This window comes from Phialemonium atrogriseum, assembly GCF_030411735.1.
Source record: "Phialemonium atrogriseum strain 8032-3 unplaced genomic scaffold QBC33scaffold_20, whole genome shotgun sequence".
Taxonomy (NCBI): Eukaryota; Fungi; Ascomycota; class Sordariomycetes; order Cephalothecales; family Cephalothecaceae; genus Phialemonium; species Phialemonium atrogriseum.
In genome coordinates this window covers 488,099-511,595 of record NW_026848157.1, presented here as the reverse complement: position 1 = coordinate 511,595, position 23,497 = coordinate 488,099, and the positions used below count along the sequence as shown (strand labels likewise).

The 23,497-nt window shown below is 54.2% G+C and overlaps 10 protein-coding genes across 10 annotated transcripts; 6 read left to right on the top strand and 4 right to left on the bottom strand.

The window, feature by feature from the left end:
- Positions 1-70: 70 nt before the first annotated feature.
- Positions 71-2,478, top strand: QBC33DRAFT_176270 (uncharacterized protein). Its single transcript, XM_060422397.1, has 4 exons — positions 71-480; positions 543-1,778; positions 1,849-1,958; positions 2,062-2,478. The coding sequence occupies exons 1-4, from the start codon at positions 151-153 to the stop codon at positions 2,387-2,389; spliced, it is 2,004 nt and encodes a 667-aa protein (XP_060281525.1). The 5' UTR covers positions 71-150; the 3' UTR covers positions 2,390-2,478.
- Positions 2,479-2,540: 62 nt separating this feature from the next.
- Positions 2,541-4,931, bottom strand: QBC33DRAFT_496076 (uncharacterized protein; the record flags this gene model as incomplete). Its single annotated transcript, XM_060425563.1, has 6 exons — positions 4,574-4,931; positions 3,871-4,467; positions 3,637-3,773; positions 3,169-3,532; positions 2,883-3,066; positions 2,541-2,799 (listed from the first exon to the last, which is right to left on the bottom strand). The coding sequence occupies exons 1-6, from the start codon at positions 4,806-4,808 to the stop codon at positions 2,541-2,543; spliced, it is 1,776 nt and encodes a 591-aa protein (XP_060281524.1). The 5' UTR covers positions 4,809-4,931.
- Positions 4,932-5,261: 330 nt separating this feature from the next.
- Positions 5,262-7,622, top strand: QBC33DRAFT_593460 (general substrate transporter; the record flags this gene model as incomplete). Its single annotated transcript, XM_060431732.1, has 4 exons — positions 5,262-5,705; positions 5,788-6,805; positions 6,902-7,208; positions 7,558-7,622. The coding sequence occupies exons 1-4, from the start codon at positions 5,458-5,460 to the stop codon at positions 7,620-7,622; spliced, it is 1,638 nt and encodes a 545-aa protein (XP_060281523.1). The 5' UTR covers positions 5,262-5,457.
- Positions 7,623-9,187: 1,565 nt separating this feature from the next.
- QBC33DRAFT_545116 (FOX-2 multifunctional beta-oxidation) lies at positions 9,188-10,418 on the top strand. The gene has a single exon (XM_060428535.1). It carries the CDS (start codon positions 9,383-9,385, stop codon positions 10,328-10,330), a length of 948 nt encoding a protein of 315 aa, XP_060281522.1. The 5' UTR covers positions 9,188-9,382; the 3' UTR covers positions 10,331-10,418.
- Positions 10,419-10,554: 136 nt separating this feature from the next.
- QBC33DRAFT_545115 (uncharacterized protein) lies at positions 10,555-13,058 on the top strand. Its single transcript, XM_060428534.1, has one exon. The coding sequence runs from the start codon at positions 10,599-10,601 to the stop codon at positions 12,612-12,614; it is 2,016 nt and encodes a 671-aa protein (XP_060281521.1). The 5' UTR covers positions 10,555-10,598; the 3' UTR covers positions 12,615-13,058.
- QBC33DRAFT_593452 (uncharacterized protein) lies at positions 12,892-15,671 on the bottom strand (the record flags this gene model as incomplete). Its single annotated transcript, XM_060431731.1, has 4 exons — positions 12,892-13,484; positions 14,209-14,795; positions 14,858-15,110; positions 15,233-15,671. The coding sequence occupies 4 exons, from the start codon at positions 15,669-15,671 to the stop codon at positions 12,892-12,894; spliced, it is 1,872 nt and encodes a 623-aa protein (XP_060281520.1).
- On the top strand, positions 15,603-16,336 carry QBC33DRAFT_571852 (uncharacterized protein; the record flags this gene model as incomplete). The annotated part of the gene is made up of 5 exons (XM_060430630.1): positions 15,603-15,638; positions 15,694-15,890; positions 15,956-15,977; positions 16,065-16,229; positions 16,332-16,336. The coding sequence occupies exons 2-5, from the start codon at positions 15,702-15,704 to the stop codon at positions 16,334-16,336; spliced, it is 381 nt and encodes a 126-aa protein (XP_060281519.1). The 5' UTR covers positions 15,603-15,638; positions 15,694-15,701.
- Positions 16,337-17,509: 1,173 nt separating this feature from the next.
- Positions 17,510-17,707, bottom strand: QBC33DRAFT_561125 (uncharacterized protein; the record flags this gene model as incomplete). Its single annotated transcript, XM_060430110.1, has 1 exon — positions 17,510-17,707. The coding sequence occupies one exon, from the start codon at positions 17,705-17,707 to the stop codon at positions 17,510-17,512; it is 198 nt and encodes a 65-aa protein (XP_060281518.1).
- Positions 17,708-19,504: 1,797 nt separating this feature from the next.
- QBC33DRAFT_545106 (major facilitator superfamily domain-containing protein) lies at positions 19,505-21,445 on the bottom strand. The gene is made up of 6 exons (XM_060428533.1): positions 20,881-21,445; positions 20,736-20,820; positions 20,192-20,670; positions 19,953-20,137; positions 19,823-19,885; positions 19,505-19,750 (listed from the first exon to the last, which is right to left on the bottom strand). The coding sequence occupies exons 1-6, from the start codon at positions 21,296-21,298 to the stop codon at positions 19,511-19,513; spliced, it is 1,470 nt and encodes a 489-aa protein (XP_060281517.1). The 5' UTR covers positions 21,299-21,445; the 3' UTR covers positions 19,505-19,510.
- A 142-nt stretch (positions 21,446-21,587) lies between these two features.
- Positions 21,588-23,250, top strand: QBC33DRAFT_545104 (vegetative incompatibility protein 4). Its single transcript, XM_060428532.1, has 4 exons — positions 21,588-21,858; positions 21,943-22,061; positions 22,189-22,946; positions 23,011-23,250. The coding sequence occupies exons 1-4, from the start codon at positions 21,762-21,764 to the stop codon at positions 23,171-23,173; spliced, it is 1,137 nt and encodes a 378-aa protein (XP_060281516.1). The 5' UTR covers positions 21,588-21,761; the 3' UTR covers positions 23,174-23,250.
- Positions 23,251-23,497: the final 247 nt, after the last annotated feature.

Sequence of the window (23,497 nt, the reverse complement as noted above, 5' to 3'; positions counted from 1 at the left end):
CGGTGCAGCTGAGATCCCCGATCCGGGTCTCAAATTTCTGGATTGACCCCGCATCATTCTACACAACTCCCCCAACTCCCGTCCTAATTCCGATTTTCCCCTTCCGTGTCCACAGAGACGAAACTGCAGCAGTACAACTGTGGCCACCAAATGAACCAAACTTCCAGACTGTCGCCGCCTCAGGGCGATGCCAATGCTTCCGACACGAGCAGCGGCCAGACGGCATGGCCTGGTTCGCCTCAAGCCACGAATCCCGCCGTGCAGACCGCACAACAAACCGAGGAGTCGCAGGCTGAGGCGGAAAAGAGGCGGCGGGAGCGGAAGCGGTTCACGGACAAGCTCGCGCAGAGGCATCATCGAAAACGCCAGAAGCTCTACATCGAGGAACTCGAGGGCCGGCTCAACATGCTCAAGTCGGGTAATGGAGGAGACTCGGGGACGGCCGACTTGGTAGCCCAAAACCTGCGATTGCAAGAAGAGGTAATAATTAATCATCCATACTGACCTTGGCGACGCCCATACTCACTCCAAATGTCCTTCAGGTGAAGCAAATAAATAGCCTCTGGGATGAGATGGAAGCCTTGATGCAGCGCTACCGGCAGCTCAGGCGCCAATCCGTTTTGAACACGGCGACCGGAAACCAACCTCTAAGTTACCACCCGACCAAAAACGCCAGCAAACAGCATCCGGCCGAGCAGAACCAGAATTTGCCCATCCACGACCCGAGCCAGCAACCTCCGAGAACAGAAATTCAGGACATCCGCACCGTAGGGGACGCGGAGAACCTCAACGAAGGTCAACATACAGCACACATGGATGCTTTGATGGCCGCATCAGGAACAGACGCAGCCTCGATAGGCCTTGATGCAATGGCATCCTCACGTAACACGGCGGACGTCCCGTTTGATCGAGGACATATGGACACGACAACTACCTCGGGCGATATCGCTGCCCCCGTTGATACCAACATATCATTCAATGATCAATCTCGCCAACCAGATGGGGATTATGCAGATATGGTGCCAGAGTTTTGTGCATTTGACGCCCTGTCTCGCTTGTTGCAACAAACGGACACCGCCCTGCAGGACTTCAACCCTCATTCTCATCCTCATCCTCAAGCTCATCCCCACTCCCATCCTCTTCATCACAACCAAAACCACAGCCACTGCCACAATTACGAGAGCTCGACACAGATGCAGCAATTCGAGTTGGCAAATATGATGTATCTGGCAGCTTCGCCCCGACAGAACACCACCGGAGCCGACCCTGACGATCCCCTCCAGAAAGACTCTCGACAGAGTCTCAACGCCAACATCTGGCCCCCAGGTGCACAACCCCTCGCTTCCTACTTGCTCTCACCTCCCCGCGGCTCCCCAATACCTAGTGGCCATAACCCCTGGAGACAGGCATCACCCGTCGCCTCTTCAGCACTGTCGCTCAAAAACATGATCGACTTACTAGGTGTCGACTTCGGAGACTGGTTGCCTTCGTCCAGTCCGTTGATCGCCGCGCCCATGGCGAGCGGGAAGCCAGAGTCACGGGCGCTTCCACTTAACCAAAACCCGCCGTCGCAACGGGATAGAGAGGTGTCGACCATAATCGACCGGGCGCGGGCCAATATAGAATCCGTTGGCCCGCCGACGCTTGTGGACTTCTTGTTCGATAACCCTAAGAATACCCTGTCGATCGATCTGAAGAAGCTGCTGGAGCCTGTTAGACAGAGAAGACGGACCTCGGAGTTCCTGGCTACTTATTGGGTGCTATATCTTCTCTTCAGGGTATGTCTGGCTCTGCCACCTCGGATTCTTGTAATGCGGTTGATGAAACTGACTTCCCCGTCGTAATTAGTGGCAAATTGTTAGGGACGAGGAGGCTTACCAAAACCTACCTACATGGCTGCGGCCAACACGGCTTCAACTGACTGTTTCGCATCCCGTTGCGGCAGACCTCGTCGCGTGGTAATATAAACCTCAGCCCTTCCCTCCCCCCGGCCCCCAAACTACCATTATCGCTTCCAGTTGGTGCCGTCCCTGGTATGAGCTTGCTAACTCATCCATCCAGGCCAGAAATGCGCGAAGCACTCATTCACATGTCCATGTCTGACGAAATTGGTCTCTACGATGTCTCGCGCGATATAGTTCGGTACCTGACCGTAGACATTCAAACACCAGACCAGGCTACACTAAACGACCCCAAACGCTTGGAAGCGGAAATCTTGGACTTGAGAAACTGGAAGCTCGGCCACGGGTTCTTCGACCGATACCCTCATTGGAAGCGGCTGCTCAAAGGGAATGACAGTCTAGGTTTACCTTCAAACTCCTCAAACCCCTCAAACTCGTCGAATCTCTCGAACATTAGCAGGACCGATATTGGCACAAATCTTAGTTGAAGAACCTTCCTTGATCAAGAATGAAGAAGACTTTTGTTCTAAAAGTATGCTTGTCTTCATAGCCTGCCATGTCTCACTTCCAGCCAACCATAGGCTAGTTTGAGCAGCGTATTTGCTATAGAAAACCGTAAAATAATACAGGTCATAATCATCAATGATCAAACAGCGGCTTTTCGATAAAAGCGGGCTCTAAATACCAGGCCAAGTCCCCGCCACTAACCTCGAGTTCGGAGAAGCCATTTCCCATGAACTCGAATCTATTCCGGCTGCGGTAAGAGATGTTGTAGTCCTCAAACCGCGGATGCTCCAGCATCAGGCGCCAATGGACCAGAGACCCGGGATACTGCGCAATCACCTTCCCCCCCGGCCGCCCCCGGTTGTACCATGACCTGCACCCAGCTGCCCACACCCTGCACACAATGTTAGCATCATTCCTCTTCTTGCTGGTCATGTACGGGGTGATGACAGATCACCGACCAGAGGGTTTACTTACGTTCTCTTCAGCCACTCGTGAACGTGTTCGTTATACTCGGCCACAGCTTCTGGTTTCACGTCCAAGGATCGGATATTCTCTGTCTGGATCTTGCGTATCACCTTGCAAATGTAGTTCTGCGCGGCTTCGAGCACTGTGACAAATGACCCATGTCCTGCAGGGCAATTTGGGCCGAGAGAGCCGACTGCATTTCACACGGCAATGTTAGTCCAATCACCAGGGTATGATTATCCGCCACGGAAGCTACCAGAAAACGTAGCGAGGGCCGAAAACACAACAAACTCACTCATAAAATTGGGAAATCCACTAGCAGCCATAGCCAGGTAAGCCGACGGATCATCCTTCCACGCCTCGGCCAAGGAGACGCCGTTGACACCAACAACGGGGAAGTAAGGTCGGAAGCTGACGTCAAACCCAGTGGCGCAGATGATCACGTCGGCCGCGTACTCGACACCCTCGGTCGTACGCACACCATTCTCAGTGAAGCTGGCGATATCGCCGCTGGCAAGCTCGACGTTTTCCTCGAGGAACGCTTCAAGGAAGCCCTCGGCTGGACCCAGGCGACGGCAGCCGACGGGGAAGTCGGGCACCAGACGCTTGACGAGACCTTCCTTGTTCTTCAGGGTGGAGGCCATGTGCTTGGAAACTGCCTATTGTCACCGCCGGTGTTTCTTCAGTAGCTGGGACAAAACATGCAGCCGGTGAAGGCAAAAGGAGATGGGGATGGGGATGGGCAAACGCCGGGATAGCGTACCTCTCGAGTGAGCTTCTGGATCTGGTGACCGGCAATATTGCCACGGAAGCTGGAATTGATCTTGCTTTCCAAGGCCTTCCGGTGCTCGAGATATGCCGCCGGGTTGGAGGCGAAGAATTGCTTTTGCTCGTCCGTGTCTGTGCAGTGCCGTGGGAAGCCCACCACGGTTAGCATCTTCCACACCAACTCGAACCATGCACAATTCTTGGTAATGCAGAGTCAGAATACACATACAGTCAAAGTTCCGGCCTTGAGCATCGGTGTAGCCCTCCATGGCAAGGCCAGGACTGATCCACTGAGGCGTACGGTAGAACGAAATGATCTTTCCCGCCGTCTTCTTGATCGCCGGGATGATCTGGATAGACGAGGCGCCCGAGCCGATGACGATGACCGTCTTGCCGGCGAGGTCCAGGCTCGTATCATAATCGGCCGAGTGGGTCATCTTCCCGCGGAAGGCTTCCCGGTTGGGGATATCGGGCCATCTCCAGGTGTTCAGCACGCCGATGTTGGCGACCAGGAAGTCGACGCGGTCTTCGAAGCTGCGCAGCTTCGTTCCGGACTCGGTCGTCTCGGTGACGGAGAGAATCCACTGGCTCGTGGCCTCGTCCCAGGTCGCCCCGGTTACTTCGTGTGAGAGCTTGATGTATCGGTCTAGATAGCCGTGGTCGCGGGCGAAGCTTTCGTAGTAGGTTTGGATCTCGGCCGAGGGCGAATAGTAGCGCGACCAGTCGGGCTTGGGCGCGAAGGAGAACTGATAGGCTGGGGAGGGCACGTCGCAACGGCAGCCGGGATACTTGTTGGCGTACCAGACGCCGCCGCATTTGGGATATCCTAGTCTACATTGTTAGTTTGGGCCTCCTTTTTCCTTTTCTCTGTAAGGGGGGGGGGGGGGTTGGGTGGGGGGGTTGGTCGGTGGGGAGTTCAGTGGGAAACTTACGCTCATAAACCACCAAATCGATCGAGTCGCCAAACTCCTTCTCCTTCTTGTAGCACAACATGATCCCAGAGGCCCCCGCGCCAATTGAGGCGACCCTCATCTTGCGTGGAGCCCATAGCAGATGCTCCGAAACTTTGTAAGGGGCGGGTTCACCTGTCTCAAGTGGCGTGCCGCCGATTCGATTATCAAAGGTGAATTCATAGTCGTTTTGCAACGGCTGTTCACGAGGAGTCATATTGTCGTTTGGGATGGCTTGTGACGGCTGGGAAGGTGTCGATTCAAGACGTGTATTCTGCCAATGTGAAAAGACGGGTTGGAACTTCAACGCCAGATTATACGATCCTAAGTGAGCTTGCCGATCCTTGGGGTTTAAGGTCATTCCTTTGGTCCCTCATCTTCCCCGCAACCAACTCCACTCATCTCCCCGCAACCTGGTCCCGCGGCCCCATACCTTGGCGCCCTCACAAATAATTGCTGAGTCCGCGCGCTGTGTCAGCTAGCTCGAGGCAAGTCAGCTCCACTAGAGGCTAGAGTCCCCAACAAACCAATCTCTGTCGTTACCCAGTGATAGCTCCTTCGCCCCTCCGTCCGCGCACGGATTTCTGGAAAGGACTAATTTCTACTTGCGTCAGGCAAGGAGGGCACAGGCACAAACGTGAAGCTGAGAAAGAGGTTGGTATGGTATGGGGTTCGAGGCGCTAGCGAAGAGTACAGTATAATTACCCTGCATAAAGTTCCCTGATTTTTCTCGGCTTTGGGAGGCATTGTCAGCTCTTGTCTAGACTGAGAACCTCGGGCGAAAACAGAACTCCGGAGCCGCAAACTAGAACCCGTGTCCGAGAAGACAGACAGCCAACCAACCGCATATTCACTGCCATTCAATCATGACAGAAAGCCACAAGTCCGAGGTTGTCGAGGAGCACCTTGAGAAATCTGATCAGCAACAACAACACCAACAATGGGCTGAGGTGGCTGCGCGCCAGATCGAGTACGAGAAGAACCTGAGTTTCTTCCGCAGCGTTTGGATCTACTGGAGGAGCACCCTCTGGGTTCTCTACGGGCAGCTGATCGTCTTCGGCTACGGCATCGATGGCATCATTGCGGGGAGTCTCCTTGCCATCCCCAAGTTCCGGTATGTTCAGAGTCTCTGGATACTACATCCTGTTGTATCACATATCACTAGGGGGCTGGTACTAACAAGCCCGGCCCCACAGTGAGGACTACGGCAAACTCTACGGAACAGGCGAGGCGGCCGCATACATTATCCCGGCGACCTGGCAGAGCCTCTACGGCGGCGTCTCCCAGCTGGGAGCCGTCCTCGGCGCCGCGCTGACGGGCTGGCTCGCAGACCGGATCGGGCGTCGCTACACCAACCTCTTGTCGTGCGCCGTCTCAGTCGTCGGGGTCGCAATACAGTACGTCTCCACCCGGAACGGCTCGCTGGGGCTGCTCACGGCGGGCAAGGCGGTGAACGGCCTGTCCATCGGTGCCTGGCTGGTGATCGGGCCGCTGTACGCGTCCGAGGTGGCGCCGCTGAAGCTGCGCGGCTGGCTCACCGCCATGACGAACATCATCCAGTTCTCGGGCGTGCTCGTGTTCACGGGGATCATGTACCGCCTGGGCCCGCAGAACCACGCCGATGCGTACATCATCCCGTTCGCGTGCCAGTGGATCGTCCCCTGCGTTATGTTGCTCACGGTCTGGTTCTGGCCCGAGTCGCCCGTGTGGCTGGTCCGGACCGGGCGGATCGATGCGGCGAAGCGGTCTATCCGGCGACTCCACGGCGCCAAGTCGGCTTCGATCGATCCGGACGCCATCTTGGCCTTGATCCGGGACACGGCACATACGGAGCAGGAGCACCGGGCGCAGACGGCGAATGTCACGTATGCGGATTGCTTCGCCGCCGTCGACCGCAAGCGCACGCTCATCTGCATGTTTGTGTATGGCTGCCAGTACCTCTCGGGGATCATCTTCGTGCTCGGTTACCAGTCGTACTACTACCAGCTCACCGGGTTCGATGCTAAGATGTCGTTCTTGCTTGGCATGCTGAATAACTGCAGCATGTTCGTCGCCAACATTCTCTCCTGGTCGCTGATTGGCTTTGTTGGCCGCCGCCCGCTCATTGTCTGGGGCCAGTTTGCTTGCGCCTTGACCCTGCTTATCGTCGGCGGTGCTTCGGTTCCGGGACGAAAGGATACGTACCTGGTTACTATTGCGTTCATGTTTGTTTGGGTACGTACGATCCTATTGGAATTTCGGAGGTGTCCACTTCCCTGGACTTGCTCCACGTGGAGTTCATGTTCGTTCTTTCGGCTGACCGAAAAATAGGGGTTCATCTACCAACTTACGCTGGGAACGGTGGCGTGGACTGTTGTGGCAGAAATCCCGTCGTGGCGGCTTCGCTCGCGAACTCAGGGGCTGGCCAACATTGTTCTCGTCGTCATCCAGTGGCTGGTCGGCTTCGTGTTCCCTTACATGTTTAACCCGGACGCAGGGAACCTTGGCGGCAAGGTCGGTTTTATTTTCGGTGTAACCACCCTGATCGGCTTTATCGGATGCTGGTTTTGGCTTCCAGAGACGAAGGATCGGACCGTGGCTGAGTTGGACGAGCTCTACGCAGCGGGGGTTAAGCCGCGTCACTTCCATAAGACTAATCTTGGCGACAGCTCTGGGGAGGACCCGATCGTGAAAGGGGAGTAACTAGCTATAATCATTGGCTAGCCTTCCTTAGATGCTTACTTTGAGGGAGTCTTACCTATGTGGGGGTTAGCCAGAGTACCGTATTTCTGTCTCAAATGTTGCGAGGTTTCTTTTCACTTGTTAGTATTGTTCTGATTGACACACTCGGCAACACGGTGGTGATACTTAATCGAATTGTTTCTCTTATTATCATCATCACCTTGGATCAAGAACTGACTCTGATTGTCTATTCAATTTCAATCTCTGATGTCTGAATCCTGAACTTAATACTCTACAGTTGGCAGTGCTTGGCAATCCAATCCGCCTGGAAGCGCACACCCACCAGCGCCTCGTCCTTGACCTCGAGTAATCCCTGCGCTGGCTTGGTCGCTCCAAAGTCGACAATATTCCAGACATGGCCCTTGAGACAGGCAATGTCGACATCTAGACCTTGGTATCCGTCCTGCTGATTTGTTAGCAACAAGTTCAAAGGGTCAAACTTCACCTGGTCACTAGGACTGACCAGTTCGATATTCCTGACCAAACGTCTGATGTCGGCTACAAAGAGATCCAAGGCTCCAGACATGAGGAGCGTCTTGGGCGGAAGGATGTCTTTCCATCCAACCTCACAGTCGATGGGACACACGTATTCGTCCAGAGGTTGTGAGGCAAGATATAAGTCCCGCCATGAATCCAAAGCCCACTTATCCAAGCAGTCCATCCCTGCATTTTCACGGTACGACTCGCTCTCATTGCGAAGATCAACCCACGGACTGGCAAGACAGGTGGCAACAATGTCACTGTTGCCTTGCGGGTCAGTATTGGATGCGGAGATCATTGGGTGCGGCTTGGCAAGATGTAGCAGTAGGGCCAAGCACAGATTTCCACCGGCCGAATCTCCGATTAATACTATTGGCTTCGACTGGGTGAGAGCATACTCGTATGCAGCCACGACCTGGCGTAGTGCTTGCGGATAAGGATGCTCGGGTGCTAGATCGTACTGGACGGCGAGTATATCGGCGACGAGCCCACGGGCGCACAGCTCGATGCAGAGCTGCATAAGATACGGGGAGACTGAATCGGGAGAGCCAGATACGAACCCGCCACCGTGAACGTACAGGAGCGTGTGAGTGGACTGTGGGAATCGGGTTAGATAAACGGCTCGAAAACCGGGGGCGTGAACCTGCGTTTGCGTGGTTTCGTCAGCATTAACCACACCTCTTGAGACTGGCGCTGATCAAGCAGGTCGACAAACATTTTCGCATTTTGCACCAGCCTTGACTAGTTCAGGGCAGGACAGTAAAAGCGCCTGCTTGTCCACGGCGCTGGTTGTAACAGCCCTGAATTGATGAACTGAAAGCGATCTCGCGAGCCTTACCACTCTTGTCAGTCAAGGTCAAGGTCATGCCAAAAGAAAACAGGGGGAAGACTTACCACCTAATTGCGGTATTGGCGAGCAAGTGCGGGAGTGTGGGCAGTTTGCGCCCTCGGAGGCGAGAAATGTACGCCCAAAACTTGGTTTTGGGTATGATCAAGACTAAAATGAAGTCGACGTGGGCAAGAGGTTAGACTAAACACCTAACAGCCAATAATCAAAGGTTGGGGACGTACAGCGAAGAGATAAGATGCATGCCGCTAGCCGGAGGCCATCCAAAACAAACGTTCCTCGTGGCATGACGCTCTGCAACTGAGGGTGGTATAATAATCGGGCACAACTTGCGAGAAATTGGAACAACAAACAAGGTGACCGAGGTTCGACCACCTCCTCGCCTCGACTAGGACGACTCACCCTTTGAACACATGATTTCTTAACGTTCTCAATCTGGTGTCGTTACTTTGTCAGGTATCCACCTTTTCTCCACCATCGCTGACAACTCCAGGCGAGTCAGCAAGACACCGTTCCGGGCTAGTTTTCTTGCCTCGGGACTAAACTAGGGTCCGTTGAGCGACTCTTACATTCCCCGCTTCTTACTGTAAGTGACTACGGGAGTTGTCCATTAATGACTGTCTCGGCCCAGCCAGCACTAAGCAAGACATCCGCACCTTGATTATCTCACGGAAGCGACTCTGATATCTAACTATTTCTCCACACCTGCTTCTCCCTGCCCTTGTCTAAGCTCGCAAACAACCATGACAACACCCACCAAACTTACATCGCTCCAGGGCCGAGTGGCCATCGTGACCGGGGCTGGCGGTGGTCTTGGCCGCGAGTACGCGCTGCTTTTGGCAGCGTACGGCGCAAAAGTAGTAGTCAACGACTACGGCGGCACCCTCGACGGCCAACGAGGAACATCTTCGCGCTCCGAGGCCGTCGTAGAGGAGATCAAAGCTCGAGGCGGGGAGGCGATGGCCGACGGGCATGACATCTCGATCCAGACCGAAGTCCAGCAGCTTGTGCAGAACACGCTGGCCGCGTACGGCGCGGTGCACATCCTCGTCAACAACGCCGGCATCGCCGGACAGATGAGCTCGCATGACAACGTCAATGAGGCGTCGTTCCGGCGGACGTGGGAGATCGCGGCGCTGGGCAGCATCTTGCTCATCAGTGCCGTGTACCCGACCATGGAGAAACAAGGGTACGGCCGGATCATCAACACATCGTCCGACAGCATCGTTGGGATGGGCGCCGGCGGCGACGGAGGCTACGTGGCATCCAAGGGTGCCGTCTTTGGGCTCACTCGGGACCTGGGCCGGATGAGCACCAAGGCCGACATCAAGATCAATGGGATCATGCCGTCTGCCGTTTCGCGCATGTCGGACCTGTCTCCCGTCATCAAGCGCATCACTCGGCAGTACTTCGAGCCACACTTAGTGGCTGACTTCGTCGTCGTGCTGGCGAGCGAGGAGTGTCCCGTCTCGGGCGAGCTGTTTAGCGTTGGCGGAGGAAGAGCCGCGAGGACGACCCTAGCCACAGTCCCGGGTCATTCTCGCGAGAAGTCACCTGAAGGATATTTGGCCAACTTTGACACGGTTATGGGCCAGTCGAAGGACTTGTTTGTACCAGCTGATACGTTGGATTTGGTGTCGTATGCTATTCGACATGCGACAGGTGAGGAGGTTGGGAAAATTGAGATGTAATAAATTCGCGTATGCAAAGGATAGATAAGGAAACAATGCTGGCTGGTTTCGAAAGAGGTTGTCTCTGCAAGGGGGGGCTCGCTGGGGGTTTAAATGGCCAATTCGAGGATATTCCAACATCGAATATCGTTAATTTACGGATCGCTGTATCCAATTTCATGGTGCTCACTCACCCTTCTTAGCAGTGGCTTCCCCGCACTTCAAACTGACAACCTTGATTGCGCCAACAACGCAACGACTACGCGCAAGAGGCTAGGCAAGAGCGCCAATGACACCCTCAACAGCACGCACTCTAGAGACTTTGCCGCTGATCGTTTTGGAGCGCATCTGTGAATACCTTGCACCATGCGATTCTAACCGGCGCAGCCTGTGGGCATTCTCATTGGCGAGCAGGTGCTGTTGTGTTGTATCCGCACCGGAGCGGTTCAGTCAAATTCTGCTCAAAGTGCTGGACCAGAACAAGCTGCAGGATGACTTGAGACGATGGAGTGAGGTGCTTGTTATCCATGGCCGCGCTCGCCATGTCCGCCGCCTCAAGGTATTGGGGGCTGGGCCACAGGAGGAGCGAGAAAGTCGCACCGAGGAGTGGGAGAGACCGGATGCCCCAGTCAGTGAGCAAGATGGAGGAGAAGAGGAGGTGGAAGAGTTTGGGAACCACGACATACGGAACTATTTTGACGTGCAGGAGTTCTGCCGACCTTGCGAAATCCCCGTCCAGTCCTGGCTGAACAGCTACATACCTCTTCCGCAACAGGGAGACGAATATACCGAAGCTTGGAAGCCCCTAGGTGAATTTATTGGGCAGCTGCCAGGCCTTGAGGATCTCGTCTGGGCCTACACATTCTCGCCACCACGATACATCCTCTCAGCCGTCCATACCGTGGGCTGTCGCCTTCACATGCACAACTTCCATCTTGGCAGTCTCATTCAACATCGTGACCAACCTCACTCTATCGACCCCGACGAATACGCACTTGCGACTTCGCCGTGTCTGCACAGCATTGTTGTGCCGTATTATGACTATGACACCTTCGGCAATGTGGATTACAGCCAAGAGGCCGTGTTGCGTATGGTTGCTGGGGCAGCGCCTAAACTGGCGCATGTCTGGATGCTGCGTCGTCACCCGGGCAATTCGATTGATCTGATCAATGCATTTCGTGCTCCGAGACCAGCTTGGCCTGGCTTCTTCCCCGGGACAACAGCAGAGGTGGCAGATGAACCCCCTCGGCTAGGCAGTCTCCGGAGCCTGGTCATAGGGTACAGTGGGCTGTCTCAAACGCAGATTATCAACTGGAGTCGTCACGCAGACTTTGTGAAGTTGCGCTGCCTCACGATTCACTGGATCGACGACAGTCGTGGTGTTGTTGAATCGCTGCAAACCTTGGCCGAGATGGCCATGAGTGGCGGCTGTTTCCAGTCGCTACACATGCTGAGATTATCAATATCTGACACCAGCGCTCGTCAGATGCAGGAGGTTCTGATGCTATTACTTGAGCACCTAAATCCCCTCGAGACATTGGACTTAACGGGTTTCATCAGCAATGCCACATTCAAGTCTGCTTTACGTCGCCATGGCGGGACTCTACGCCAGCTTCGAGTGATCCCATACCGATACTGTGGCTCATGGAGACCCGTGGTCGACTTTTCAGAAGCCGTTATACAGCTTCTTGTCCAACATTGCCCGAATCTAGAGCACGTCGAGTTCCCCGTCAATAGAACGCATGGCGACGGTCGAGAAACAGGAACCTACCGCGCGCTGAGCAGACTGCCGCGGCTGAAGCATGTCTCCTTGAAACTTCAGTTCTCCATAGGATCCACGGAGGAAGACCACGAGGAAGAAGGGGACAGGGAGGATGAGCAAGAACGAGTACATGTTCTCTCCGAGAGAATGTCCTTCCTCGACATCCGCGATGCCTTTACCAATGGCGCCATGGACTCCTCCCTGGCGCTTTCCATCTTCAACTTGATATCGTCTGGTGGCAGCGTGAAGTACTTGAAGCTGCAGATTGGACGGAACGAGGGACCGGGGTTTTACGACGGGGATTTCAACGATATATTGGCTTGGATTGGGCGGAGCTGGGTCTGCGAGCGGGACGACGTCCAAGGTAAAGTCTCTGTGCGAGAGCTTGGCAAGAAGACGAGAGTTACCATGGGCGAGGAGCTCAAGTACCTTGAGGAGGATACTTACCTGACTGTCTGGAATGATATATGGCCCCAAAGGACGTCAGACCGGTGGGAGAATTGGAAGAGTTTGCCTCTGTCCGAGACAGCACCAGGCCCTTGAATCAGTCGCACGCACTAATAAAAGCGCGTGGCCGTGTCGCTGATTGTGTGGCTCTTCGGCGTCGTAATGCTCTTTATCTAGAATGCCAGTGGTTGAAGTCTAGGAAGTTGCAGGCCTCTGCACGCCAGGCTGCACGCCGAGGCACTCAGTGAAAGAAAGGTTTAGTCCGCGGAGAATCACAGTGTATGAGAGGGTCATTAGCCGCCTGTAAAGACACCTGTCCATTATTCTTGTACTCCTGAAATCTTGTCATATGGAGACTTCCTAGCAAAACCAATTACATCTTCCTCAAGTCATACTGGATATATCCCACACCCGTCGGCAGCCTACTAAACGCTGAAGACACACTGTCCCCCGAAGGCGGCGGTCCATCACTCGCTTCTCTCTCGGTGCCATTTCCAGTGCCCATCTCACCCGCCTCAGCCGGGGCGACGGATTCGTTACCCACACGCGAGTTGGGGCCGCGCGGCCTCGCTGCCCGCAGAGTGGACTCGTACACCGACTCGCCACTGGGGAGCCGGTGGCCCATATCATGAAACTCGCGCAGCAACGCCCATATATTCTCCACCGAGGTGAATGTCGGCGACCGGGTCCGACGTGGGATGACTAGGGGCGGCCCCTCGACGTACAGCGTGGTGGTGGCCACGGCGCGGCGGTCTTCGGTCGTCACGCAGGGACACCCCCGCAGGGTCTCGCCCTGGCAGATGCGCGTGCCGGGTGGCGCCGCACACGGCGCGTTGTTACACCACGTGCTGAACCGCTCGGGGCAGCACCAGCAGTGGAATACGATGGCGGGGCGCCCGAGTATCGTGACGGGCGACCGGTTGGTGCAGGTATACTGCTCGAACTCGGTGTGCATGCCGAGCATGCCTGTGCATAAGGGATCGTCACACTCGAGCTTTGGATCGGTCGGGCAATTGCCAGTTTCAAACAGTTGCTCTGGTGTATCTTCAAATGAGGCTTCTTCGGCTTGGGCTGGTTCTCCAGGTTGGGCTGGTTCTTCGGCTTTGGCTGCAACGTGCCAAGAGAGACAGGCCAGAAAGATGATAGCTAAATGATAAAATGTATATTGGGAGTAATAGGAAGGGAATAAAGGAGGCTTGATGGATAATGTGGAAGTTGGAACAGGAGAGGAGATCTTTTTCTCTCAAGTTGCACATTTATTGCGTTGGTTGTGGGTTGGTTTTGTACCATGGAAAATACCTTATGTCAGTAGCACGCTCCGGTTAACTGACGCTTGATTCGTCAGAGGCCCTCTGTCCTCGCTGAAGTCTGCAGCCTTGGCGTGGAGGTTTGTCTGCAGTGTGAGAGAGTGACGACGCGGGTTTATGCAACTGTTGCCAATCGGAAAAGCAGGCGCCATCAGCGGGCGGCTAGCAAATCCATACGATCGAAAATGATATTCCGCACTGCGTGCATTTAATTGGCTAGCTATTCATACATGACCACCTCAAAACCCCACACCTACCTAGGTACCTAGGTATCACTGTGGATGTGCAGTACCTTATGTAGGTAGGTATCGATCTACCTATGCTGTATCCATACCCCAGGCTTCAACCTCGAACAGTCACAAACCTCTTTTTCTCAGCCCCACATGGCGCGCAGAATGGCGCCCCGCACCAATAAGGATCGCAATACGACGATGTCGCGGTTGTCGTCGGCGGCGGAGGAGGAGGAGGAGGAGGTGGTGGTGGTGGTGGCGCTGTGGTGGTTGGTGCTGGCAATCCGCCGCAATACGATACACGGTTTGGCAGCTGCGTCCAGCCGTCAGGCGCGAAGTCGCCCGATCCAGGGAGACACCAGGAGCTGGTCGACGAAGCCGAGCTGCCCCAGGTCATGGCCACCATCGTGTCGCCATCACACCCGCACCAGCACTGCACCGGACCCATGCTCGGCAGCGGGGTCGCGAACGTGGTCGTGACGAAGGAGCAATCGGACGGCGTCACGCGAGACGTGGTTATTGCCTTTGGGGACCACCACGGTGCGCTTTTGAGGTCGCCGTTGTACACCTCGGTGAAGATGCGCCGCGCGAGCGAGGTTGCCGAGGCCCGGTCAGGGAGCGGGTCGGGCACTCCCTGCGTGCCGCAAAGTGCGCCGTCGGCTGCCACGACCCGACAGGGGCATTCGTTCCACTTATTGGCGCTGCATTTTTGGTCGAGACCACCCTGGCAGTCGTCGACGCTACAGTCTGGGGGCGAGTCTGGGCAGCAGAGGCAAGGTTGATGGCGCCATTGGCGGCGCACTGAGATTGGCCGTTGTCCCCACCGCAGTCCCCATCGGTGCACTTTGGCGGCTGGTCGGGGCAGTGCTGGTTCTCGTCGCAAGGACAGCCGGCATGGCTGCCTGTCTTGCACAGGCCGACAGCATCGGCTCCCCCGCATTCGTTGCAGTCTTCTTTTGGGTTGGATTGGCATTGCTGGTCGTCGTTGCGAGACCCGTCCGGCTTCTGGGCCGGTGGTTGGATGGCTCCCAGAGCAGCGGCACCCCCGGATCCAGCTGCAGTGCCACACCGTTAGCAATTGAATGCGGCCTTAAAAGATGGTATGTATGTATGCATGTACAGTACATGTACATACAACAAGATATATGAAGGGGATCTAGGTAGGGAGTGTACTCACAAATGGCCCACCACGAAACTCCACCAGCAAAAACGACCAACACACCAGTCTCTAACCCGGTCGCACCGTCCAAAGTCGTTGTCGTTTCCGTGACAGTCAGAGTCGTGCTGGCACGTAACCCTGCATATTCCGTCAAGGTCTTTGGCTCGAACACCACCGTCGCTGTCTCTCCACCGACGACAGCCGTCGAGGTGATTTGCGGAGTGTGGTCCTCGCCGTCGTGCGTACACTGGCAGTAAAAGCCCTGACAGCGTTCGCCATGAGTCCAGCAGGAGTCCGGCTGGCTGCCCGATAGGAGCAACCTGTCACACGTCCCGGGCACCTTGCCGTCGCCGCCGCACTGCTCACATGTCTTGGGCGGCAGGCGGAAGTCCTCGGCGCAGTAGGCGAAAGGCACCTGGTTGCTGTAATGTCCTCTTTCCTTCCGTGTGGCGGGCATGTCTAACCATGAGTACTCTTAGGGTACAAAATGCCATTGCCCAATAACCAGATTGCAGACTGCAGCGACCAGGCCCATATCTTTATCAGCGACCGTCGAATCAACCCGGACGGAACGCAGGACACGAGGCCCTTTGACACAGTCGTTAACGACGGTCTGCTGCCTGGGTTCAACATCCTCGACGCCATTCATCCACTATCACAGACAATTCTACACGAGGTAATAACCCTACCCACTCACACAACACACGGTGGATATGTGGTCATAGCTAACTCCTGAATCAGTGGGTCCATGTAGCCGGTGGTTGTAAGTGAGACTCTGTGCGGCACTGCCATTGAAGAATAATCCTGGCAACACAATCACACAGCTGGTTAGCTAATCAGATAATCACAGTGGAGGACCCGTCGGGCCGGGCCGGGGGCAGAGCCGTGATCACAGACGGGCCTAGTAATGGCGTCTATGGATACGGAGCGTGCCTTGATGCCAGCTACGATCAGTTTAAGTTTGGGTGGCCATCAACAACTCTATTTGCTGACCAGTACGTGCTTTTGGCTAAGAGTGAGTTTATGGTCCCAGTCCTGTTTTGCTCTTGCTACATCAAATTTGATCAAGAGGGATAGACTGCTGACCCAACATTCATATTCAGTGCTTTACCTACAGGTTAGGAGGAAGACGACTGGAGAGCCTCATACCAGTCCAGTAAACTGGATCGCAGGGGCTGTTGATTTGGACACGCTGCAGCCGATAGATATTGTGTTTAATAAACCGCAGCGACTACGAATGAGGTAGAACCGGCTGCCTGGCTTATCCCGATAGGCAGACTGTTTAACTTTGGTGGATTTACGAAGATGATGTATTTTGTACTGTACTGTTGGTTCTAGTGCTTTAAACCTGCTCAAACCCTGACTTCAATGACAAATATGGCGACATTTGTGACACTTCGGCCTTTTACCATCTTTTTCGATAAGCAACTAGGTTAGGGGCGCGGCCTTGTTCACAGGCAGACGTCGTGCGAAAAAGTAGTGGGTTCAGAAGGGAACAGTTCCAGTCTCATGGTTCGAGATGATATATTAGATGTGACTTAGTTAGGCTCTGCAAATAATGTGAGCGTTCGTGGGCCTTCTTCCTACAATAACCCTGTTGCACAAAAGGGGCAGCCGCACCGGAAAGTTGGGTTTACTGTAGCAAGATCTGCGCCTGACTCTAGCTCAAACATCAATATGGCACTCGGCTGGATGCTGTGATAAAGTAGTCAGTCAAATGGTTTTCTAGAGTATTTGACCGGGCTTGCACAGTTAGTGATAGAAGCAAAAAGATGACGGAATTAAACGAAGAAAAAGCTGTCAAAGCAGCCTTTACCAATCTGCCTTTGTCGAGAGCGGACGAAGACAACGTATCCTCATTTGGGTTATATATTGTAGTGTACTGAAAAGGCAAGAATGGAAGAAAATTCCAAGGGAGTTGAGTACCCCAGATTCCGTACCCCTGCAGCTCTCTCTTGGTTATGCGAGGAGAGCCCGTCCATCCAGCTGGAACCCCATCCATCTCGGCAGTGGTCCCTCCTCAGTGGGTCAACAGGCGTAAATTTTCATGTACTTCCGCCCACCTATAGTTGTTGATGTCTAACACATGTTGGTCCAATTCCCAATACGAATTAACAACTCGATGGCGGTGGAAAGGAGTTATCGGCCCGGAAGATCCCTCCAATCCAGCCCTAATTCCCGATCGAAGGATACTGCCACGCAATCTTGGTGCTGTTTTCGTAGTAATAGTGTCAAAGTCAGTCAAGCTGTTTAGCCAGTTGTAAGCAAAATCGCGATGAGAGAATCTTATATACCTTAACACTTCTGGCCACTTGAAACCTGGAAGCAGCCTCCGGTGGCAGTGCAGGTCGTGCAGGTACAGACTCCAGACAGGCATCCGCAGGCCGGACCGCAGCCGCGCTTCTCGAGAGCTGCGATGGGATCATCGGCAGGAGCAGGAGCGGCCATCGCAACGGCGAGGAAGAGGGTGGCGATAACGCTGACGGCCTTCATTTTGATTGATGTATAGAAGCAGATGCTTTAGGTAAAGGTTGGCTTATTGAATGTTGCGTGGCTGAAGTTGGATAGAGAACGAACTCAACCTCAAGATATCCAGCTGCTTTCGCTCTCTTTATACCTTGCTGTTTACGAGAAGATCAGACTACCGCTGTATCTTTGTAATCCTTCCAGTAGGCTATCCCCGTGATCCTTCCGGTGGGCGATCCCCGTGATCCTTCCGGTAGGCAATCTTTGTGATCCTTCTGGTGTGCCGTCTTTGTAATCCTTCCGGTGTGCGCCGTGTTCATGCCCCACGAAACCATGCGACCATTAAATACGCCCCAACCAATCGCCATAGATAGTTCTCTATGCCATGAATCCCACGACCCACTTGAACGGTAACCAAACGGCACTGCGGGCCGCCCTTCTGTTTAGCGACCACATTATGTCTCGCATGCCATAAACTGGCGGAGAAACCGTGTGCGTGGAAGACAGAGCGCTCGGCTGTAGTGTCTAAACTAAGGCTGCTGCTACTCCAAATCCCTCCCGAGGTGCTTCAGGGTACGGTTGTCGCTTGTCGCGAACAAGGTAGTTGTCCTAGCCAGGCGCTATTCAAACCCTGGTGAGGCTTCTGATTTAGGCTGTAAGGAGGTTGGATTTGAGAAAGGAAGGGCAAGGAGGGAGCGTGTTAAAATCTTGTCCAGGGGTGAGAGTAGCGTCTACGAAGCAAAGGGCTCAGACTCTCTACAAGGCCGAGAAAGGGACCAGGAAGCTGAAGAGGAAAAGGAAGAGGGTCTGCTGTCACGTGTGCCGGTAATAATACCACTGCCACCTCTGACACTCGGCGGCTGACTGCGGGCGCGCTGGCTCGGAGCTGTTGCCGTCATGAGTAGCATCACCAAGCTGGCCTGCATCCCAACAGGTTGCTCGAGCCCTAGACCTGGAGCCCTAGACCTGGGGCATGTATTGCTTGGAGACAGATGTCATTTGCCCAACCTGCAGGGCCGAGCACGTGGATAATATGGAACACGTCAAGCTCGTCAAGGAGATTGAGCTAGTAGGGAAGGGATTGGCCCTGAAAGAGATTGACGCACAGAGGGAGAAGGAGGTGGACGAAGAGGAAGGGAAGTGCAGAGGGAGGCTGTGGGGAAGGGATCCCGGCGAGGATGCGGGGAGGATGCGGGGAGGATGCGGGGAAGGGATCTCGGCAAGGATGCCGAGCGGGATGACCCGCCCCGGAGCGTTATTTTACGATGGATGTAAAGAAGGATCAAGATTGAGGAGAAAAGCTAAGTCTAGACCGCTACCGATGTGCATATATTACTAACTTCACTTGGACTCCAACACCGAGCCGAGGGAGATTCTACGGATGTCCGTGTCAAGTAACGTAGTCTATCACCCAGTCGTGCATATTACCGAGTTCCGGACCACAACCCTTGCATTAATTGACCTCAGTTGCAGATTGAAACTCCTCGGAACTACATACATCAGTTATTATACCACCCTCTTGGCAGGTTTGCGCATGTGTCCGGGTTTTCCGCAGTTCCCACAGCGCCGACGAGTTGTCTCGACACTCTTCTTCCAAACCCCGTATTCGCACGTTTCCCATCCTAGCTGCTCATCTGCATCCTTTCGGTTAATCATTGCTAGTCCATCCTGTAAAGGAACTAAGGAAGCCGGAGTGGCAGTAAAACACGCTTGCGTCGTGGAAGATCACTTACTCATTTGCCTTCTGTAGTGTCTAGACCAGCAACCGAGTGCGTCATTGTTTTCCCACCAAGCGCCACTGCCTCGAGTTGCTGTTCCCCCCCTCCCCCCCTAGCATTTCCTGCTTCTTCTCCACTCGGGGCCCCTCCGCACTTCGAGAAGCAACAATGGCCCACAGAGCCCACAGAGTGCTCCCAGGAAGGTGAAACACCATCCCACCCCAACCCGATCGATCAGGGGTTGTAACACGGCGAGCAACGCTGCAGCGAGGCCGCATCGAACAATATTTGCCGACGCTGACGCTGTCGAGGACCTTTCTGGATTCAGGTCTGTAAGAAGAGTGAGGAGAGCCTAGGCAAGGTTGGAAACAATTAATAATTACTTTAGTCTCTGGCCTCAACAGGAGGGCCTGCCATCGCTCACCACAAATATTCCCGAACTTGCAAAGCCTAGCACTGCCTGGAGCATAAGTGGTATTGCCACATGCTTTATATTTGTCAGCGAAGCCAATTATTATAATCATTGGGTCGGATGGGAGCAAAGGCAAACTTGCCACTCTCCTATGAAGGGCCCATCCGTAGCTAATCGTGGCGATCGTATTCAAGCCAATAAGATAAAAAACATTACGTAGTCTTGCTTTCTCGATGGGAAAGTTATCTAGACAATCTTCGCGGGCCACATCCACGTCAACTCCTTGTTCTTTTGCGGTGCGGGAATAGTCATAGTTCAAGAGTTTTCCTACAGAAGATGAGCCAGACCATGATAGTTGGAAACGGGGCAAAGAACACATACCCCAAGCATAAACGCTAAACAAGCAGCCGCCACCAAACGGGAGGTAGATTAGACCTGCTTGGAGTTCCTGATAATCGTACATGTCAATGAACAGCGAGGAAAGAGAAGCCTGAAGAGAGCAATAATTGGCGTAGCAAACGCCGTTGCATACCACGATGATTGCCACATCGTGGAGAAGCAGGAGTTTCAGCGAGGCCAAGGGGTTAGGTAATCCAACTTTCGGTCGCTCATTGCTCTCCATTCTCCGTGATATTTGGTCCCCCTTGTCGGTGAGCAACGACCAAAATGTCCGGTTGATTCTTTTGGCTGGAATGCTACCATTTCCAACTAGGCATCTTGCAGTTTCCGGCAGCGTGATCAATATCAAGACAAGGCATACGCCTCCAATAATGCAAAGGAACCAGAATATCCATTTCCAGCCCAGTCGTGCTCCGAGTACGCCTCCCAATATGGGGCCGATTGGAGGCGCCACGTTTGGGCTAGGCTGAGTGTTGGTTCTCCTTCTGGCTGAATGCCGAGTCTAGAATGACGTAGGACGACTTACCCAAGGTTGAAAATCCCGACATAGAGGCCCCTCTCGGCGGGGCTTGCAATGTCAGATATGATGCCATATCCCAGTGAAATTGTCCCTTTCTCTGTTAGTTGATTGTCCCATCTTGGATTGGTGCGACTACGCGAATGGAAATTACCGGAACTCCCAGCACTTTGCACCATCCGTAAAACCAGGAGTGCGGGGAAGCTGTTCTGCAGCGCCAGCCCGACATTGGCCACGAAGTATATTGACAGAGCCATGATGTAGACTGGCCGTCGGCCGAGTTTGTCGGCCACATTGCCAAGGAGTGATGGAACTATGCCGGAAACGACCATGTAGGTCGTGACGGCCAAGTTGATCAGACCAGTGGTGACGCCAAGGCCCTCCGCCATGGAGGTGATGGCTGGGTAGAAGATGAAGCTGCTCATAGGAGAGAACATGGCCGCAAAGGCTCCCAAGAATAATATCCATCTCTTCTCCCACGCGGTGAATGTCGAAAATGGTAGTGTAGCCGGATCGTTGGGAATGTGAGCCCGTCGTGGCTCGGTTGGCTGATGGAGTTGCTTCTTGTCCATCACAATTATCTTGGAAATCTTGCCAAAGGCGCTCTCAATGGGTTTCAAGCAACAGTAATGATAGTCGCCTCGTTGATTGATTACTCAAGAGGACTTGGAAGCACTGGCAAGCTTGTTGATTGAGTGATCGCAGACAGTCAGTCTAGCCATGCACACGTGATTATATCATCATAGTACATCTGTACACGTAACAAACGAGGCGGTGTACTGCACATTTTGATTCTGTGATTAATTACTACGCAGTGTGCAGTGCGCCGTGGGGGCGCGGGGGGAAACCCCGCACCGTTGCCGATGTCCGGTGTCGCTGGAGAGGGGGGTATGAAAGGCCAGAGGACTGAGATTGCTCGCTCTCATTACCGTTGTCCTTCTCCACTTGCGAGTCAAGTGTTTTGTGTCGGTGTCGCACACTAATTAGTTATACGAAGAAGTCGGCAATTGTATTTATATACTACCCTTCGATCTCATGGCAGTACAGCTACAGAGCCGGCTCAAAAATCAGTTGGCGTCGTTGAGCAATTCCAGAGGAGGGAACATCCCACTTGATGAAGCTGTCCACGCTGGTGAGAATGGCTTTCTCCTCCCACTCCTCGAAGCTGATATAGATGGCGGTCGCCAAGCTTGTGCTGATCACATCTCTACCAAAGCGCTACCCCAGGGCACCATAGTTGAGTCGGTAAGTAGCTACGGGGACTCGGCCTGGTCTTTCACGGCGAAGGTCAATGCGGCGGACAGGGATGGCCGGCCAATTCCATTGTTTCTCAAGGTCCGTTCTAGCCTGGAGCTTTTCGCGGCCCGCCCCTTTTAAGCTCCCGCCACTAGTCGTGAACTAGCTTCGGCAGGTGTCGGGAGCTCCCCAACTTAACGACGACTAACAATTTACACTACATTAGTATGTGGCTGGTGACTTGGGCAATCAGCAGCTCGAAGGGGAGTTCACCGGGATGACGGAGCTTCACAAACTTGCCCCAGATCTTGTCCCTCGCCCGATTGCCTGGGGCGAGCTGAAGAGTCTGGTGCCCACGACCTATTTCTTGCTGATCGAGTTCAAAAACTTCGTGGCGGGACTACCCGATCCGGCCAGGCTCGGTGCTAGGCTTGCTGAAATGCACCAGAAAAGCGTCTCACCAACCGGCATGTTCGGCTTCCAGGTCCAAACATTTGATGGTGCTCGCCTCCAATCGGTGGCTTGGGATCCAAGCTGGACGTCGTTCTTCTCCAAGCTCCTCGCCGAAGCCTATCGCCAAGATACAGAGACCAACGGCGTGTGGCCAGAGCTTCAGCTGATTTACGAGCGAGTCCAGTCACACCTGATCCCAAGGCTGATTGGGGCATTGGAAGCTGAAGGGAGATCCGTAAAGCCATGTCTGATCCACGGTGATTTATGGGAGGGCAACGTTGGCAATGATGGTGACACCGGGGACCCCTGGATCTTCGACTGTGCTGCTTACTACGCCCACAACGAAATGGAGCTGGGAATCTGGAGAGCTGATAGGCACAGGTTAAAGGCCAAGGCCTATCGCGCCGAGTACCTCAGGAACTTCGAAGCCAGCGAGCCTGAGGAGGAGTGGGACGACAGGAACAGGCTCTACAGTGCCAAGACAAACTTTATGCATTCTGCTTGCTATGCCGGGTCGCCGGCACGCCAATTGTAAGTCATCCCTAGAAGGGGGCGGGGAGCAAATCGATCATCTTGCTCACGGCTTTGGTTATAGCGCATTTGACGACATGGTGTACTTGGTCCAGAAGTACGTACCATGGGATGAGGACTCTCCAGAGTGGCAGGAGATATCACAAAGAGGGGATTCGAGAGGCATGGACAAGCCACCAAATGTAACTAGCTTACAACAAGAGATCGTTGGCGGAGAGTTTCAGTAATTTATCTGTTGTTGGAAGTTCCGGAACACTCACTTCTGTCCTCGGGAGCTGTAATTAATCTCCTGCCCAAGGCCACCCTCATATTCTTCTCTCAAGGGTTGACCCAAGGGAGCAGTGCTTTTAAGAGAGCCTTGTGGTAATCGCTACTTGAGTCTAGTGCATTAGAGCCTGTGCCACGGCAGCTTTTGTAGAGTAATGTTGCCGGTTTTGGACCTTATTCCGCTCCGCTTTCTCCCCCTGCCAGTCCATGTCCGTCTTCGCTGGTGCATACGAGCCTGAGGCACCCCTGCGTGATGCTATCCCGTAGTGTAGGATTGGAGCCTG

Coding starts and splice junctions, on each gene's coding strand:
- QBC33DRAFT_545115 (XM_060428534.1), top strand. CDS start 10,599: ATGACACCCTCAACAGCACGCACTCTAGAGACTTTGCCGCTGATCGTT.
- QBC33DRAFT_176270 (XM_060422397.1), top strand. CDS start 151: ATGAACCAAACTTCCAGACTGTCGCCGCCTCAGGGCGATGCCAATGCT. Junction 481..542: donor ACCTGCGATTGCAAGAAGAG/GTAATAATTAAT, acceptor AATGTCCTTCAG/GTGAAGCAAATAAATAGCCT. Junction 1,779..1,848: donor TGCTATATCTTCTCTTCAGG/GTATGTCTGGCT, acceptor CGTCGTAATTAG/TGGCAAATTGTTAGGGACGA.
- QBC33DRAFT_545106 (XM_060428533.1), bottom strand. CDS start 21,298: ATGGACAAGAAGCAACTCCATCAGCCAACCGAGCCACGACGGGCTCAC. Junction 20,821..20,880: donor GCAAAGTGCTGGGAGTTCCG/GTAATTTCCATT, acceptor TAACAGAGAAAG/GGACAATTTCACTGGGATAT. Junction 19,886..19,952: donor GGGCCCTTCATAGGAGAGTG/GCAAGTTTGCCT, acceptor ACAAATATAAAG/CATGTGGCAATACCACTTAT.
- QBC33DRAFT_545116 (XM_060428535.1), top strand. CDS start 9,383: ATGACAACACCCACCAAACTTACATCGCTCCAGGGCCGAGTGGCCATC.
- QBC33DRAFT_545104 (XM_060428532.1), top strand. CDS start 21,762: ATGGCAGTACAGCTACAGAGCCGGCTCAAAAATCAGTTGGCGTCGTTG. Junction 22,062..22,188: donor CAATTCCATTGTTTCTCAAG/GTCCGTTCTAGC, acceptor ACACTACATTAG/TATGTGGCTGGTGACTTGGG. Junction 22,947..23,010: donor GGGTCGCCGGCACGCCAATT/GTAAGTCATCCC, acceptor CTTTGGTTATAG/CGCATTTGACGACATGGTGT.